The 19,875-nt window shown below is 34.8% G+C and overlaps 1 protein-coding gene across 1 annotated transcript in view; it reads left to right on the top strand.

Moving 5' to 3' along the window:
• LOC128675963 (uncharacterized protein) overlaps positions 1–19,875 on the top strand; it is a 109,941-nt gene that overhangs the window by 58,255 nt on the left and 31,811 nt on the right. Inside the window, exons 4-6 of the mRNA XM_053755823.1 lie at positions 4,587–4,710; positions 17,505–17,648; positions 19,104–19,304. Of these exons, the coding sequence (XP_053611798.1) occupies positions 4,587–4,710; positions 17,505–17,648; positions 19,104–19,304 (469 nt within the window). The remainder of the gene's footprint in view (positions 1–4,586; positions 4,711–17,504; positions 17,649–19,103; positions 19,305–19,875) is intronic.

Here is a 19,875-nt window from a genome sequence, read left to right as displayed (position 1 = left end):
TGTCTGTACATACTTGTACGGGTTTGGATTAGATTATATATATATATATATATGTAACATGCACAATTTTACACCCGAGCGAAGCCGGCGGTTCGCATTTTTTTTATAAATGTCTTAAGAATGAACGGATTTTTTAACGCATTAGCAAATAAAAATCAATCTATCGATAATTTGCAAGCGCATCATTTTAAAGCCTTTTTTTTACTTTTGTACTGAAATGTCGAGATAAAATAAAATATATATTTAAAAAAAAACGTATACCTGTCATATACACAAGGTGGACATGTTCCTTTAATCGCTTTACAGAATATTTTTTTTACAACCAAATTTTTAGCAATAAAATTAATAAGTCCTCAGGCTTTTCTGCCTTTTACTTTTACATGTTTTTGTGATAAAATTAAATAAATAAATAGGAAGCGTTAGTGGTCTAGTGGTTAGGTCCATCCGACTGTGATCGAAAGGCCCCAGGTTCGAATCCTACTCGTGCCACATTAGTTTGTAAACCAATCTGTCTCATGTATAGTTTTCACCGACCACCACTTGCTTCCGATGAAGGAAAACATCGTGAGGAAACCTGCACACTGGTTGATTATTATCAACTTGTATGTGAAATGGAGAAGGCAATGGTAAACCACCCCATTAATAATGCCAAGAAAGTTGTTGTGTGTGTTTCATTCCACGTAATGCCACGACCACGACCCTCAGCCATGAGGAATACGACTATGAAGAAAGAGTATTTATTTCCATTCTGGATAATCAGTTAATGTGAAGTGTGAGTCACAGCGGTTTTCCAATATCTTTTTTTTTACAGCAAAAAGAAGGAGTATTGTAATTCGCTCATTTCAATACAAATTATAGTCCATTGTTGGCCATCGACATCGGCTTGATATTGATAGCGGTTTGTTCAATAGAATTTCGTTTAAGTTTGTATCGATTTGTCTAGTTTCAAAGGGGGAAAAATGTTAATTTAAAAAATTAATGTAAACATTTAAATTGTTTAAAAAATAACGGGTTGCACTTGGGGATTGACGGCAGAAGTGAAAACTTGAATATAATTAACGTTGTGCATTTTTGACGTCTTACGAATTTTCGATCAGGTCGCGTGTCCTGACGCGAGTTAAACATTTTTTACTCATCAAAAAAGGGCACAACGCCGCTAAAGAAGACTTCACTTCAAAAATATCCAATTACAGAACAACTAACCATGGAATTAGTAGGGCCTCCGTGTACGAAGTACTTATTAAATCCATGCAACTAACTTTTCTATTTGTATGTGTTATTAATGTGGATTTATTTAGAACAAATTTTCAACACAACTAATTAAACCCACAAGGAGTTAAAAACAAACTCAAATATCGATCATTGTTTAAAATAAAAAGTATAAACAAAATATGATTTCAATATAATAATAAAATATTTTTTTGTTCATCTACGAGAAGCTACCAGAAGAAATTTGATTTGCGGTTTTACAGTCGTATAGCAGATTGTGTAACTTAAAATCTGATATAGGTTACATCGCGATACGTTGCTTGGAATATCGATTATAATAAGTAATGAGCGGACGAAATGTACGCGGGCGTAGCTACGGGCGAAAGCTAGTCAAGAATAAAATAAGTAGAGAAAACTTCCAACATTAAATCAATCTTTATACATTTACCAATTGCATTAATGTGCAATCAAGCATAAAAAAGTGAAACGAAACAAAAAAAAAGTAAGTAGTTTTATTTTGAAGCCACAGTTTGAAGTCTACGATCCACCGTAGATATGCTACGACCGCTAAGACGCGCTACGATCTAGTCAACAAAATTCATAGAACATATTTGATTCTCGTGGTAATTTAATTGAATTTAACCGCTAGGACGCGCTACGATCTAGTAAACGAAATTATCGATTAGTTTCTCAACAGTATTTGTACAGAGCTGACTGTTTACCCGCGACTTCGTCAGCGTAGAATAATTATTTCTGACAGCATAATTAAAAATTTTTTTATTAAATTTAGGAACAAAAATTTTGGGTGATAGCTAATTACTGCAATATGATTTTCATACAAACTCTCACCCCCACTTATAAAGAGGAACATACATACAGACGACTTTCGCATTTATAATATTAAGTAATTTACTAGCAAACTTAATAAATTTAATTATTATTAAGAGGTAAGCGTTTGTGAGTTGTATGTTTGAGGCGGGTAATCTCCGAAACCGCCGAATCGATTTCAAAAATTCTTTCACTATTAGAAAGGTACATTATCCAATATTATTATAGGCTAGATTCTATCTCAAAATTCCCACGGAAGCGAAGCCCCTGGCAACATCTAGTAAATGGATAAGACTCAAAATAAGGTTGAACAACGGTGGGCTGTTGAGTGTTGTTAAGAAATAAGAAAGCGATTCATCTCTTTATTATTAACCATTAAGCTTGTATCGCGTGCCCCAAATATATTGTGAATATTTGTGATCACGGGCACAAATATTTTCCCTCGCCGGGAATCGAACCACCAAACCAACTTTACATAAGTAATCGATTATTTTCTATGATTTATAATACAGTCAACGATTATTTACACAAAACTGTATCTCGGCTGTTTTTCTTCATAGTCGTATTCCTCGTGGCTGAGGGTCGTGGTTATTACGTGGAATGAAACACAACAACTTTCTTGGCATTATTAATGGAGTGGTTTGCCATTGCCTTCTCCATTTCACACACAAGTTAATAATAATCAACCAGTGTGCAGGTTTCCTCACGATGTTTTTCCTTCACCGGAAGCAAGTGGTGGACGATAAAAACTACTATACACGAGTAAGATTGGTATACAAACTCATGTGGCACGAGTAGAATTCGAACCTGGGACCTTTCGATCCACAGGCGGGCGTCTTAACCATTACACCACCACCGCTTCTTGTACTTGCAATTCGACTGTAGGTAACCCGAAAATTGGGTTGCTCTCAGATTTGAATGTCTGACCGCGGTCTCCATTTGAATAATCCCGGATCTAGAGATAGATAGAGAAGAGAATAAACCAGTCAGATTCCGGACCACTTTTTATCGTATAAACTATTTAGCCCTATAGTTCTTTGGCATAACGATGTTGGCATACAATAATTTGGCATAATAGGTCTAAGACATAATTGATTTTTGGCATACGGGTAAATGTGGCATAATTCACTTTTAGGTTCGGTTAGGTTAGTTATGGTTCAAATTGTTACGCGTAAACTATTATGCATAAGAACGTTATGCTTAAAAATAATTATGCCATAGTAAAATTATGCCATGTTAAATTATGACATAAAATTGTATGCATAAAAATAGCGAACCGTTAAATTCATATAACGAAATGATTTGTATAATGTCTGATATATACAGATTTTTCTATTCATGTATTTCCTCATGGCTGAGGGTCGTGGTCATTACGTGGAATGAAACACACGACAATTTTCTTAACATAATAATTAAATGAGGTACATACAACAAATTGGTGCGGCAGCTAGCAGCGGTGAAGCGGTGGTGGTGTTATGGTTAAGACGTCCGCCTGTGGAACGAAAGATCCCAGGTTCGAATCTTACTCGTGCCACATTAGTTTGTACACTAATCTGACTCATTTATAGTAGTTTTCATCGACCACCACTTGCTTCCGGTGAAGGAAAAACATCGTGAGGAAACCTGCACACTTGTTGATTATTAACTTGTGTGTGGAATGGAGAACGCAGTGGCAAACCACTCCATTACTAATGCCAAGAAAGTTGTTACGTGTGTTTCATTCCATGTAATTATCACGACGCTCAGTCATGAGGAATACGACTATGAAGATACAACAAACTATATCGATACAACATATGAATACGTAATCAAAGGTTGTCCATAGCTATTTAGAGAGGGAATGCTGCGAGCATAATGGGCACTTTTGATCCGGGGCACTATTCGGGGCGGCATTTTTCATATAATTTTAGTTTTTAGTTTTTTTTTTTTTTTTTATTTTTTTTTTATGATTTGTTGTGAATATATTGTTTGTTTGTAATAGCTTTGTTGCACGAAAATAGGTGCATTGCCTAATCAAAACTAATACAATATTATCATAATATTAGATTTAGGTATCTATTATGTTAGATTATGGAGATCGAGTATGTATTTATTAAAAGTTTTTTTTGTTTGGTTAATTATACATATATATATATATATATATAAGTATATATATTTTCCTTTCATCAGCACTTGATCACAATCATGATATGTTTCAGTATACCTTTTGACCATGTACTTTATTGTGTACTTACAATGTTATATTACTGATAAAAAATTATACATCAATTTATATTTAAAAAATGGTAAGCCCTTTTGGCATAATAGGGACCAACACTGTTTGAATGAGTTTCTTTCGGCATTTCTTCTCAGCAGTGTTCGTTCCGAAATGCTAGTAGTTTGTAGCTTTGGTAAACATCATTTAATTTAGAATATGACGTGAAAAAGTGCCCGTGAAGGCCTAATTTCTGAATAAATGATTTGATTTGATTTGATATCATCGGTTTTGAATAAATAAGAAATGTGGATACGTAATCATATGTATTAATATATGATTTATTTGTGGACAGAGGTACAAGCGGAATTGATATAGACCTGCGCAGGGTGGACATCGACCAGTGTCCACTGAGACCTGGCTCCACGCAGCTCAACATCTTTGCCGGCACCGACAAGTGCAAGAAGAAAACAACAGAAGTAAGTTTAAATCTTCACAATGTTCGTAACATATTATAACACATGTTAAAGCACCATAACGTTACCCTGCACGAAACTCTATGGTGCGGTAATAACGACGTGTTTGCAATGAATTTGGGTAGCTTGATAAGCTGTTGACTGTACATACATACATAACAAGATAAAGGATTGGATTATCCCATGAAGGGATCTCTTCCAGTGAACCAGCAGTTAATAATACTAAATAATATGACCAGGTTAATATTTACTCGATATAATGGTAGATGTAATGTACAAAATAGAATTGAACATAAATAAATAAATATATAAATAAATATATTAGGACGAATCGCACAGATTGAGCTAGCTCCAAAGTAAGTTCGAGACTTGTGTTATGGGATACTAACTCAACGATACTATATTTTATGATATATATATATATATATATATATATATATATATATATATATATATGTATATATATATATATATATATATATATATATATATATAAACATCCAAGACCCGGACCAATCAGAAAAAGATAATTTTCCATCATGACCCGATCGGGGATAGAACCCGGGACCTCTCGGTTTTCAGTGGCAAGAACTTACCACTGCGCCACCGAAGTCGTCACAAATCTATATATATATATATATATATATATAAAAGAACAATTAAGTATATACTTACAGTCTTCTTGTTATTAAAGGGTAAGTCTAAAGTAAGTCTTGAAATTTAGTAGTAAAGTAAGTCTTGAAATTTTTTTTAGCAGCATTTGTCTTTCACTTTTGCAAATCGGCAAGAGCAAACAACGCGAAAAGTTGCAACTATAAGCAATATGTCAGGAAAAATATATTTCTTGTATATAGGGCACACTTCAATTATCATAAATTTATTGAGGAAAATGATAAAGGGTCGGTATAGTTGACGACCTCGGTGGCGCAGTGGTAAAGTGAGTGCTCCTGAACCGAGAGGTCCCGGGTTCGATCCCCGGTCGGGTCATAATGGAAAATGATCATTTTCTGATTGGCCCGGGTCTTGGATGTTTATCTATATATGTATTTGTTATAAAATATAATATCGTTGAGTTAGTATCCCATAACACAAGGCTCGAACTTACTTTGGGTCTAGCTTATTCTGTGTGATTTGTCCTAATGTTTATTTATAGTCAGCGGAAGCATATGTTTTCTAAATTATTAATATTTGGATCTGTAGGCGACGCACTTAGGATTTTGTTTTTTTTTATATTATTTTGTGTTCAAAAAAATTATGTTTTCTCAAATTAATATTTGTCTTTGCAACTAGTAGCGCCATCTGTTGCGCAACAGTGGAACCGTCTTAAACACGGTAGAATATTTTTTTTTTTATTTTGTAAGTCGGTAGTCCGATACTTCGAGACGATTCTACAACATTGTTCTGCTACGTGTCTGTCCTAAAACTTTAATATTCTTTCTAATTGTGTCTACAATAAACGCGTAATTCAAGTCTACCTAGTTTTTTCATTGCGTCGGCTACAGGATCTTATTTTTTACCTCTCTGGGATACACTTTTACTCTTACTAGAATAATATCGTTATGTAAATTCGACCGCGGTTCAGTAAAAGAATGAAAATGAATTTAGACTAAATCATCATCAATCATATCTTAACGGAATCACTATATGTACACTTCAAAATATTGTAGGTGCTATCCTCGGTTTTATAGTAGTATAATTATTCTAAAGTTACATAAACATAAAAGTGGCTTATCAGATAAAATCAGTCACAGTACAGACTACGCAATGGTCACGCATTCGCGTCGGCATGTGTCTGAGTTCGGCGACAGCGTGGAGGCCCGTGCGTTGTGACGTTTGCGCGAATCTAAAGATTCACAAATAACGATTTAGGAAACGTTAAATTGATTAACTTATACTCTTTAAATAAACATTCCTATCCTATCAACACTAAAGTGTAGTGAAACAAAGCCAGCCGTCATATCATAAAGGGTTACTTGTAATAATGTTCTAGCAAAAACAGTGGTATTTCCACAAACTAAAACATTGTAAGCATACATAATTTAGTAGGAAGGATATTTGCATGACTCACGACATGCAGCGTGATTTACTCATTAGCAGATGTTAATATATAATTTAAGTCTTGTGGTCCCCCGCCTTAGAGTAACCACCATCCACCACAACACGCTAGTAGTGTATAGCATGTGTGTAGCATGCAGTATGTGTGTTTGTTACTTTATGGGAACACAAACTTTCACCCCCCCATTACATTCAATTAGGGGTTGATTTTTGAAAAAAAATTACCCTATGTGTAAACAGGTGCCTTTTACTATATACATACCAAATTTCATCAAAATCAGTCCAGCGGTTTAGACAGATGGACAGACTTTCGAATTTATAATATTAGTATGGATGTCTATAATCAATGTCTATAATGTTCTATATCTACGAGTTGTGTAACATCTTATATCACATGACCTTATTTTTATACTAAAGTAAAAAGTACCAAACAGTTTCGCTATCAATAAAGTGTACCTCAGAAATTCGATAGTAAAAGAACACTTCGCGATATTCTTTGTTAGTTTCCTAACTTGTGTTTCGATGATATATTGAGCAACGCGGGTAGAATGGGGGGAAAATATACTATATATTAGGACAAATCACACAGACCGAGCTAACCCCAAACTAAGTTCGAGACTTGAGTTATGGGATACTAACTCAACGATACCATATTTTATAACATATACATATATAGATAAACATCCAAGACCCGGGCTAATCAGAAAAAGATCATTTTCCATCATGACCCGACCGGGGATCGAACCCGGGACTTCTCGGTTCAGAGGCAAGCACTTTACCACTGCGCCACCGAGGTCGTTAATACATATACTTATATCTACGTGTTTGATGTTATTGAATCTGAAGGCTTTTACTTTTTGAGTTTAACGCGAACATACAGACAAACGCAGTAAGGATTTAGAAACCTGGCACACGTTTCGAAAGCAAGTACTACCTACTATGGAAATCTAAATCTGAATGACAAGGAGCAAAACTCAAAATAACTACAGTTTCCAAGAAACATAAACCTACTTGAATATTTTATACGCTCAAAATCGTGAAATGTAGTCAATAAGCAGGTTAAAACTAAAGACAAAAATGTATCGTGTATTTGTTTGAGTTAAAGTCGGCGCCAAAAGATTAGTTTATTAAGATTGCCAAAGACGGCTAGGTTTTTATTTATTTTATTTTTATTTTATTTCACATATATATAGTAAAAAGATAAAGAACAAATATATATAGTACATAATATTAAAACACTGACAAAAACCACAGAGGTTTGTCCACAGTGAGCATCAACGTCAGCAGTAGTATAAAATATTTTGTATTAATCACTTAACAGTAATATAGGAACCACGTACGTAGACCATTTACCATTAGGTTTGTAAGTCAGTTTGAATTTAGGTAAAATATATTATTTTATCACTGAGCACATTAACAAATTATTAAAATATTTATTTTTCTTTAAGAATTTCTTGGCTCCGAGCTTAAAATATTCCCAATCTCAGTCTCTATGTCTCATCTTAGCGTGTTCTTTTTTACATTCGAAGCTGAGACGCCCCAAATCATAGGGTTAACAAACCACTCCGTTAATAATGCCAAGGAAGTTGTGTGTTTCATTCCATGTAATGACAATACGACTATATAGATTCTAGGGCACAATCACACGCTGCAGTTTCCTTTTTCACTCTTTTATATAACATATTCAATGGGTATTTATGTAATGGAGCTGGCTCTTATCGTACGCACTTTATTACAATTTAGATGTGATCGTGACGCAACTTGCGATATAAGTTATATTGATATAGTGATATTGATATTTCCGCTCAAACGTTTAGTAATTATTGAACACGTCAACTGAATTGTAACGTGTCTGTTGGTGTGTAATAGTTATTGAGAAGTTTCTCTATTATGCAGAGGTTAGTCGAGGAAAACTATAGTAAATTATAAATGTTTTGAGTTTTATTAGAATTATTATGATATGATTTATATCACAGCTAACATACTTGGTTCATATACCTAGAAACAAATCGCACTAAGCGTCAATATACTCAAATATGGTCTCAAAGTGAAACGTATTTATTGCGAAATGCGTCTTATTATTGGTCCTCGTAAAATTACCAAAATGTTGTCTCTGTTATTCGTAGGCTTGTTTTTGTAGACGTTACGCTATATGTCTAATATAGTATGCTCAATTCAATGTTACACGAGAAATAAGGAATAGGATGTGTGGTTTTGTTGTGAGATAATATTTGTTCATTATATAGAAGCGGTGGTGGTGTAATGGTTAAGACGCCCGCCTGTGGATCGAAAGGTCCCAGGTTCGAATCCTACTCGTGCCACATGAGTTTTTATACCAATCTGACTCATGTATAGTTAGTTTTCATCGACCACCACTTGCTTCCGGTGAAGGAAAACATTGTGAGGAAACCTGCTGATTGATTCTTGTTAACTTGTGTGTGAAATGGAGAATGTAATGGCAAACTACTTTAATAATGCCAAGAAAGTTGTTGTGGTTTCATTCCACGTAATATCCACGACCCTCAGCCATGAGGAATATGACTATGAAGAAGATAGATTCCTATAGGATAATATATGTTGTTGACGGATTTATTCTGGAGTACAGATATTACTGTGAGATATTAATCACTATAAAGTATAAAACAAAGTCGTTCGAAACGTCTGACAGTTTCTTTTAAACCACGCATTGGATTTTGATGCAGTTTTCTCATTTGTTTAGACAGTTTATTCCCGAAGGTTTATAGATATGCCGGCCTGGGTTTGTTATTTTATTTAACTAGATATATGTGAAATGATCCTATTTAAATAATTTTATTTTGCATTATTGCATTGGAGTAAGCTTTGTTTTGTTAATATTATATTGTAAATTTTTAATTTAACGGCAAAAAGTAGGAGAACGCCGAAAAGAGATGGATAATGCTAGGCAGGATACGTCTAAAAGGAATTGATATCAAACAGGAAGAAGTGGGGGACATACATGCTGTACTTGCCCCGCAAAAAGTCACTTAAGTGACAGATGCACTTAAGAAACAGATATCGAGATACCAACAAAGTTTCTCTTTGTGTACCACATAAATAAATAAATAAATATAACAAATCACACAGATTGAGCTAGCCCCAAAGTAAGTTCGAGACTTGTGTTATGGGATACTACCAAGACCCGGGCCAATCAGAAAAATATCATTTTCCATCATGGCCCGACCGGGGTTCGACCCCGGGACCTCTCGGTTCAGAGGCAAGCACTTTACCACTGCGCCACCGAGGTCGTCATAAAAAGTATACAATAATAGTATAATATAGTAGTCACATGGAATAAGTTCACATATTAACGACTTATATATGTCATATAGCTTGTATCTACTCTCATTTATCATGCGATAGTGTATTATGTTGCTATGTTGTAACATTTACTGTTGCCAATTGTTGTTAGACAAGGAATATTTAAAGGGATGTGAAGAAATATATATATTATTAGCTTTTAGTTTAGTTTCATTTCTTCGCTATTAAATGAACTACTGTCACAAGTGGAAACGCTTTATTTACAAAGTAATAGAGATCTTTACAGATACCCAGAAAGTTGAGAAACAGAGAGAGTCATACCGTTAATTTTTGATTGCCTATTTTTAGGCATACAATTTTATGTCGTAGGTTCTTTAACATGGTATCTATGGCATAATGATTTTTAAGCATGACGTTCTTACATGTAATGGTTTACACATAAAAATTTGAACTATAACTTATCTAACCTAACCAACCTAAAAATGAATTATGCCACATTTACCCGTATGCCAAAAATCAATTATGTCTTAGACCTATTATGCCAAAGAACAATAGGACAGAATAATTTATGCGGCAAAAAGTAGTCCCTTAATTTTTATTAACCTTATTACTACTCTAGTATGAAGTCGTGGAATAATCTTAATAAGTCGATAAATCGTTTCACAATATCATAAATTAAATGCTAGATATAATGCTTACAAAAACAACTGTGTAATAAGATGTTTCTTGGATAAAGGTGTGAGTGAGATAAAAAATGTTCATATCAAGTGTTCCACGACAATATACCTATCATTAAAAAAGGCGCCAGTCTATCTTTTTCTAAGTTTTGTCCTTATAAACTACGTAATTAATTTTGAAGCAATTTTCACTTTTCTACAGAAAATTTATTAACCAATTTTTTACAAGTAATTCAGCGCATTATACCATGCGATAATAACTATGAAATAAACTAAAACACACGATATACATACCTATTTATTGTTTCTAGGCAATTTAATTAGTAAGGCGTAAGGCGTAATTAATTTTAAAGTAGCTGTGACAATAAAATATATTTTTCAAGATCCTTATAATGGTCTTTGTGAAATTAAATTAGGATGAGCCTGGGAGGATGAGGGAACCGTAATTCTCGTTTTTACTTATTTTTAAACAACCCTAATAAGGAAATATTGCAATAATAAGATCCCTCGGGACAAAGACTGGATTAATTGTTTCATTTGAAGCTTAAAAAATGAATGCGCATTAATAAACACAGGAGATATCGCGCTATCATTGCCTTGTTCTTACTAATATTATAAATGAGAAAGTTTGTGAGTATGTATATATGTATGTGTGTCACTTTATCACGCAAAATCTATTGGACGGATTGTTATGAAATTTGGCACACGCTTTTTATACCGAAATTCAAACGGGTGCGAAGCCCCGGGGCGCGGCTAGTTATAAATTTTCACTCTTGACTTGACTGGGAATTTAACCCGAGAACTCCAATATACCAGTCCGTCCCAACAGAGGATACTATGGAGAATTTAAACAGACGAAGAGACAGATCAACGTGGCCACTTCCTTCGAACACCGATTGGATAGTCATTCCGACTCGACAACAAGAAGTCTGGCGTGATGAACATTAGGCTTAAGGTCATCGTAGGCGTACGGATAAATAATAATATACATACATATTTATTATTAGTATTCGGATCACAATGATGTACGTACGTACGTGTATGTACTTTGATATATTATAAGAAATAATCATGGTAAGCCCTTCTGGCATGATAGGGACCGACACTGTTCAAATGAGTTTCTTTCGGCATTTCTTCTCAGCAGTGGTCCTTCCGAAATGCCAGTAGTTTGTAGCTTGTGAGAAATTACTTAAATTGTAAAATGCAATATAAAAATTGACGTGAAAATGCGCCTGTGAAGGTCAAATGATTTTAATTTAAATTCTTATAAAACCGTAAAGTAGTATATAAACACTCTCACGTTTCGACTTCGAACTTCTTATATGACTACTATACAGCTATAATAAGACTACACAGTCTTGAGACGGCATTGTCTCGGTAACATACGGCTGTGTCACCGCTCTCGAGGATTAGCCGAGATGAATTGGTATTCTTCATGGGGATTTGTGACACGTTGTCTTGCAGGATTTCATTGGATTAAGTTTTCCTCTTGCGCTGAAATTTAGTATAAATTATAGTAGGTATTAATTTATTCCGGCTTTATTTACCCAATTTTTGACAATGTTGCCTCCAGCCAGCGAGAGGTCCCGGGATCGAGAGGTCCCGGGTTCGATCCCCGGTCGGGTCATGATGGAAAATGATCTTTTTCTGATTGTCCCGTGTCTTGGATGTTTATCTACTATATGTATTCGTTATAAAATATAGTATCCCATAACACAAGTCTCGAACTTACTTTGGGGCTAGCTCAATCTGTGCTAAAACCATTATCTACCAGTCAAATTTTCGGGAAAATCTGAAAGATTATTGAGATAATTGAATAAAGAATGCATCTAACAATAAACGCACAGGCGAAGTAACGTGAACCCTCTTTAGGAATGCCGTTATAGGCAGCTGATAGGTGTCATCTGCTATTGCTACGTGTCCCTCAGTCGCCATGTATAATATCCATGGAGGGAAGGATATGGGCTAATATGGAGTGGTTCTATTCCACACGCCATACTATAAACATCAATCTCTTTACGCCACAGAGATTAATCTGTTAATCGTCAACTCCAAACTTATTTGCCCTAGTACACTTAAATATTTACTTCATAACTTTACAATCAGTTGTCATTTGTTACACGAGCATAAAGGGTTTATGCTCGTGTGACAACAACCCTTTCCTTGCCAATACTTACAGCCAACGAAATAAAAAAAATGGTGATAGGGAAATTCCCCAAACGTAAACAACGATATCCTGTCGCCCCTATTATAAACTATTTATTGAGCTCCGCGCCCGGACAATAAAATCAGACAATCGTGGTTAATATTCAGCCTTCAACATAGTTCTGTACAAAATGTGATTGGATTTTGTTGTAAATAGCACATTAGGTTTTTGTAGAAAAGTCAAGGATAGAAAGAAAAAATCTTGCAATACTAAACATTACTAGATTATTGCGCTTCGTTTTTAAGACATCGATGGTTGAAATAAATTACTTATACTTAGGTTCGGTTACATCAGCCAATTTTCACGTAAACTTTATCCCGCGCGCCGATTGTCGATTTGACGTACTTTGTGTTTCTTTTTCCCATGTCAAAGTCACGGCTACGTCAATTATGAAATATTGTAGATTACTGAACACATGGATTTTATAATTTTACTTTACACGGGTAAAACTTTACAGGGTTTTATCGCTATTGAACTTCTAAGAGAAAACTAGATTGTTCCATCACATTGTTCTAATTCCACAACCCCCACCTATTATGGTTAAAGGGCCGTTAAATAGAAGGATGATCCGGGCGGAATATTTCGGGCACTTTATTCGCAAATCGATGGGATTTACCGGGAACTCGGGAGTCCTCCAACTGGGAACACCTGAAAGTGTTGGGAAAGGCAAAGACAAAAGATAAAGACAAAGATTATTTATTTGCAAAAACAAGAATTTACATTTTTACAGTGTTAAAAGAAAAACTTAATTCTACACGTTTCACCGTCCACGGGTATGCAAATTTAAATGGAGAGCATGCTATCATCCCACAAAACAAAATCGAATAAATAAAAGTAACTAAATTACCTAAATTTTTATCTAAATCTATTATTAAAAAAATCGTTCAAATTATATTAACATTTATCAATCAGCAAGGACCTAAGGTGCTTTTTAAATAAATTTAAATTCTGATCTTGTTTTGTTTTCTGAACTTGTGGAATTTTGTTATAAATTTTAAATGATAAAAAACCAAGGTTTTTTATCATTTCTAAAACTTCCACCTCTCACACTTGATCTTACTTTTTTATTATTATTTATATATTTTCTTGACATGTTTATTACATATATTTTGACATTTACTTGTAAAACATATACGTGATTTGTGATCTTCAAGTGTCTGAAAGTAACATAGGTATCTATTATGTTAGATTATGGAGATCGAGTATGTCATGCACACTCAAATGGTCAAACCGGTGGCGCCGTCGTGGATCGGGTAGGAAGGTTCCCTCTATTGTGGTTGAGCTTCGCGATAGCTGACTCACGCGTCAACTCGTGAACGGGTGCTGCCGGGGGGAACTGGCCAGCTCGATCTTTTATTAAAAGTTTTTTTTTTTGTTTGGTTAATTATACATATATAAGATATATAAGTAGGTATATATATTTTCTTTTATTATTATTATTATATTAGGTATATTTATATTTCTCTATTAGTTAATTACAAATATATAAGTAGGTATATATATTTTCCTTTCATCAGCACTTGATCACAATCATAATATGTTTCAGTATACCTTTTGACCATGTACTTTGTAAAAAATGCGAATTTGAATCATATATGTTTACCAGTCTTACAGAGTACGCGATAAAAAAATTATTGAGATTTTGCTATGAAATTCACGCGGACGAAGCCGCGGGCAAAAGCTAGTAGTCAACAACTCGGATTCTAAGCAATGCATCGCGATGAAATCTATACCAAGCGCTTTACATTAGTAAAAATCGTATTCAATATATGTAGTAAATCTCCTATGTACATATACGGACAACGTGTACTTATAGTTTTATTATATGTATGTATAGATATGGAGCAAATTCTTAGGGATCATAAATTGTACAAGAAAACTCCTATGTGTGTTAACCGACTTTAATTTAGATTTAAATTAACCAGGTACACTATTCTTGTAATCTATTAGAATATGTATTTTTTCACTTAATTATTTAATTTTGACAGTCAACATCGTCATTTCCAATCAACCGCATCATGATCGACCCGACGATCTGGGGGCGACCTCTTTTTCGTCAAGACATTTACCTAATTAATATAGAGCTTAACATGACCACAACTTATTTAAGTAAAAGGTTACATAACACAAAGAAGTAAATAACTAAATCAATTCCGCAAAACATCCCAAATCGCATATACAGAAATCAAATTTTATCGCCAGTCCCAATATTGGATCCGTTATTCCTGTTCAAGGGTGTAACTATCTAGGGATAGGATAGTGCCATGCTCCGCGGTACACGAACTCGGGGGCCATTACAATGTAACCTTTTTTCGACACGATAATTTTTTGAAGGAAACGTCGAAGCTTCGAGAGAGAATGGAAAACCACTGCAATAATGGTTTAGGTGAAAGAAAAGGAAAGTCTCGTGTCATGTGGAAGTAAATACGATGGTAGAAGATAGTTATAACGACAGGTGCTCCACCTACAAGTACTCATTCTCATGTGAGTATTTTTCTGGTATCTTCTTCAGCCGTTGAGTGTCGGCCCAGGGACCGCTTTCTGGCGCTTTTTGGCGTTTCCATTTCGTACGGTCGTCGGCATCTCCAGTTGTCAGACCATAGCCATGTATATCATCCTTGACTTCACCGACATGAACAACTCGATAAATCCTTCATGATGAAAAGACATCGGGAAAATGTTCAGATTAGAAAGAGAGAGACTACTGAAAGAAAAACGGTGATCTATACCCTAGCAGTGAGGTGCAACAATTACAGGCTACATAAAAATAATAGCTTAATTCAGGTGGGGGCCCAAATGTTTTTTTTCACCAGTGCCTATAGTTACCTAGCTACGCTACGCCTATTCCTGTTTGTACTTGCAAATGGCCGTCAGAGGATTATTGGCAGTTTCTTTGTGTCCTGTTCAATAATAAATAAGTCCGGATCAAGCATCGGAGGAAACCCTGAGATCGGAGAATTTTCCGATTCATACACAACCACATAACCTCATAATCTTCACATTTTTCATCGGAAAAATAAACACATTTTTAGTCTCGCCACGTATTTGTTATATTGTTTATTGATTTGTAGATTTCATTGGGTGAGTAAACGTGAATTTCAAATGTCACTAAAGGTGCTTATTTATAATCCAGTTAGCGTGGAGTTTGTAGGACGCACGTCTAGTAATTGATTTATTTTCCCAAGTGGACTGTTGATATAGGTTGGGGGCTGGTAAGCTGCCAGTACTAATAAAATAAGTGATTCGATTTCAATCAACACTATATTTGTATTACTCAAATCAAAGTAGTATCCACAAAGTGCACACTCGACAAATGGCGGAGTAAGAGAGCGTTAATGGCAGCAACTTTTATTAGCAAAGCAATATTCTTAACTTTTTAATCATTGCGCGTCTTGGTAGATGACTAATATTATGTTGTTCCGAATAGAATTTAAAATTTCTTTTACGGAAAAACAAAAAATCAGAGTTTAAATCGTCACCAAACTTAAAAATTGTCTGCTCATATACCAAATTTCGTCGAAACCTTTAAGGAATACAACTTTTATTTGCCTTAAAAAAGTATTGAATACAAGCTAACAAGTAAAAAGTTGGTAAGCAAAAAGAAAAACATAACAAACCGTCTAACTTTTCAAATGCAGCGTGCGATTTTTATTCCCTTTAAAAAAGCGCAACATTAGTAAACCACAGGAGTGTTGAAAGTTAGGCGATTTTTTAAAAGTTCCCCCAGTAGTTTGTAGCGTTGCAGCTCTTTTAGAGCGACTGCAATAGTGTTAGTGTCTAGACACGCGGCAGTGCACACAGACAAGTTCAAAGAAAAAAAAAAACTAAGTAAGAACGTACAAGTATTGTGTTGCACGAACTATATTATAGACTAGCTGTTGCCCGCAACTTCGTTCGAGTGGCCGAATAATTTTTGGTAAGGAGTCAAAATCATTAGAGAAATTTAATTGTATATACAAATGTAACAATATAACGATGCTGATCAGAATGAAAAAGTATATTTTCTATAGTTTAGCTGAACTATAATGACTCTTCTTCAGGTGTTTCCTTTAGTTTAGCTGTACCTTCATGAGTCTACATCAGGTGTTTAAGATCTTCAATTTTTATACCTCAACAGAAAATGCTCATCAGACTGAGCAACTTTTGTTAGGGCGTGACTTCAATATTTCCTATAGTTCAGTTATACCATCATGGGTCTACATCAGGTGTTTCAGATCTTAGAATTTTATATCTCAACAGAAAATGCTCATAAGGCTGAATAACTATTGTTAAGGCGTCAATTCATTATTTCCTATAGTTTAGCTGTACTATAATTGTTCTCCATCAGGAGTTTTCAAAATCATTTATACCCTATATTTTTCCCAGGCTTAATAGCTATATAACAAGAAAAGTTTCATTCAAATCCGTCCAGTAGTTCCGAAGATTAGCGTGTACAAACAGACAGACATAGAGACAGACTTTTTTTTCAAATTCTTACTCTGTTGCTATGACTCCATCGCCTAATTTTATTTTTATGTGATTTTATTCAATGCACAGGATTTTTTTTACGGTTTTATTATATGTATTGATTTTTGTTTCAGTGTGTCCCAATCCCCGGTCTGGGGTTTCGCCGCGGGTCCTACAGATGCGTCTGCCGGCGAGGTTTCTTCTTTCCAAACACCACAGCCGAGCTGCGATATTACAACGGAAGTGATATTGAAGAGGAATATGAGAAACATCTACTGGTACTGATTTTTTTATTTTTTTATTTACTTGTTTAAATTTTAATGTTGCAAGTTAAAACATATTTATAGAAAATATTTTATTTTAATGCTAAAATCATATTCTTGCAGCTATCCATTAGGAAATGTAATTTTTTTCGATATATATATATATATTACATCTCATTAATTATATATATATATATATATATATATATATAAAGGGACAAATCATACAGATTGAGCTAGCCCCAAAGTAAGTTCGAGACATGTGTTATGGGATACTTAGTAACTCGCCATTAGATAAACATCCAAGATCCAGGTTAATCTTAAAAAGACCATTTTTCATATTAACTGATCGAACCCGGGACCTCCATTGTGGCAGAACATTAATATATATACATAGCTGTTACATAAATATGAATATGAACATACAACAAATTAAAAATTATGCAGTGGATCCAAGGTGTCTTGGCTACTATCGCGGATGCACTACTGCTATACCAGTTACTTTAAACTTCTTTGTGTCTTGTCGAACGTCCGCGAAAGTGTAAAGTACCCACTTAGCACTTTCATTGCCTCTTACAGGTCTGTTCCTATTAGTTCTACTGAGCAGTAGTAGTATAAAGTAAGGATGTAGGACAAGTGTGAACAGACCCAAGGCGCGTAGCATGACAAGAAATAAAAAAATTATAAATTAAAACGACACTATACATAAAATATAGTATCGTTGAGTTAGTATCCCATAACACAAGTTTCGAACTTACTTAATATGGTTAGCTCAATCTGTGTAATTTGTTCGTATATAATTTTATTTATTTATATCAAACGCCTTCATCCTTTACAATGCTGGTTTAAGAATTTTTGTTGTATACATCTGTTCGATTATTCCTGCGGTTCAGGCAGTCTAGCTAGACTTTATGTTCGCAATAAATAAAAATCTGTATTATTCTGCTATTACCTTATTCCACAGGAAAGACAGTCTAATAGTAAAAGTTTATCCGAAATCAACTTTTACCGCTTGTTATACCGAAGCATGAGGCACGCGATGCCGAAATGAGTTTGGCCATTTTAAAATAGTACCTCCTTTTTTCGATCATTACGTGTGCTTCAAAATGATATTATGATGTACTATTCAAATATAAATTATTTTAATAGTACATCATAATAAGTTATTCTTCAATGGAATGAAAATGATGAGACAAACTACCCACTCCAACGTTATAGAATACCTACTCGATAAATCCCAACTTAATATTGTTCATGTGAAATTCAACTTTGTTTGTTAGCTCTTCACGCATTATCTACTGGAGCGATTATTATGAAATCTGGTACACGGGTAGAAAATAACCTGGAATAACATTTAGGATACTCTTTATCCCGAAATTCCCACGGGAGCGAAGCCCCGGGGCGCAGCTAGTTCCAAATAAATAGCTCCAGTAAACATATTTACTAAAACATGAATAATTACTACTACAGCAACAAAAAAGCCTGTACTCCAACACCAACGTGTACGAATGCCTGCCCTGCGCAGAAGGCTGCGAGGCGTGTGTGGACGGGTCGCCATGTGTTGCTGCACTGAATTGGGTTGTGCGGACGACCATCTTCGCGTTAGCTTGTTTGGTCATCTCCTGCCTACCTTTTATTATCTACTTTACCATTAAATATGGACATGTGAGGGTTAGTATTGATTTTATAATTATTCTCCTTTATGTATCTTTCGTGTGGTTCCGCCCTAGGACCACTCAATATCCTCCCGTGGATGTCGTACGAGGCGACTGAGGGACACAGCCTAGGCAACTGAGAAGCAACAACAGCATTCCCAAGGAGGGTCGACGTTCGGTAGTATAATCACAGCTGAATCATCATAATTTTATGGTCGTTTTTTTACGCTGGCTTCTAGGCGTCACAAACCCGAACGCAACCGGAAACATGCGGAGATGAGAGAGAGATATATCTCTACAGTCTGCATTGTGAAAGATTCTGATGTACCATCATCGGTGCTATAGTCGATTACAACGACAACGTGGCCAATCGTTGCAATGCGACGCCATATATTGCCAGGATATTTTTCGACGCGTATTTTATTGAAAACATAAAAATGAAAGTTTTTATTGATAAATGTATAATGAATATGTATATCTGTAAGAGGATTACGCTGAAATAAATTTAAACACTTATTTTAACAAAATATAAAGCTTTTCATTAATAGTCGGACTTTAATGAATGAAAGTTTGTATAAAACGGATTT

Source organism: Plodia interpunctella, chromosome 2 (assembly GCF_027563975.2).
Source record: "Plodia interpunctella isolate USDA-ARS_2022_Savannah chromosome 2, ilPloInte3.2, whole genome shotgun sequence".
Classification (NCBI taxonomy): Eukaryota; Metazoa; Arthropoda; class Insecta; order Lepidoptera; family Pyralidae; genus Plodia; species Plodia interpunctella.
Note: the sequence above shows the minus strand (reverse complement) of the source record. Positions and strands in the feature narration are given on the sequence as shown.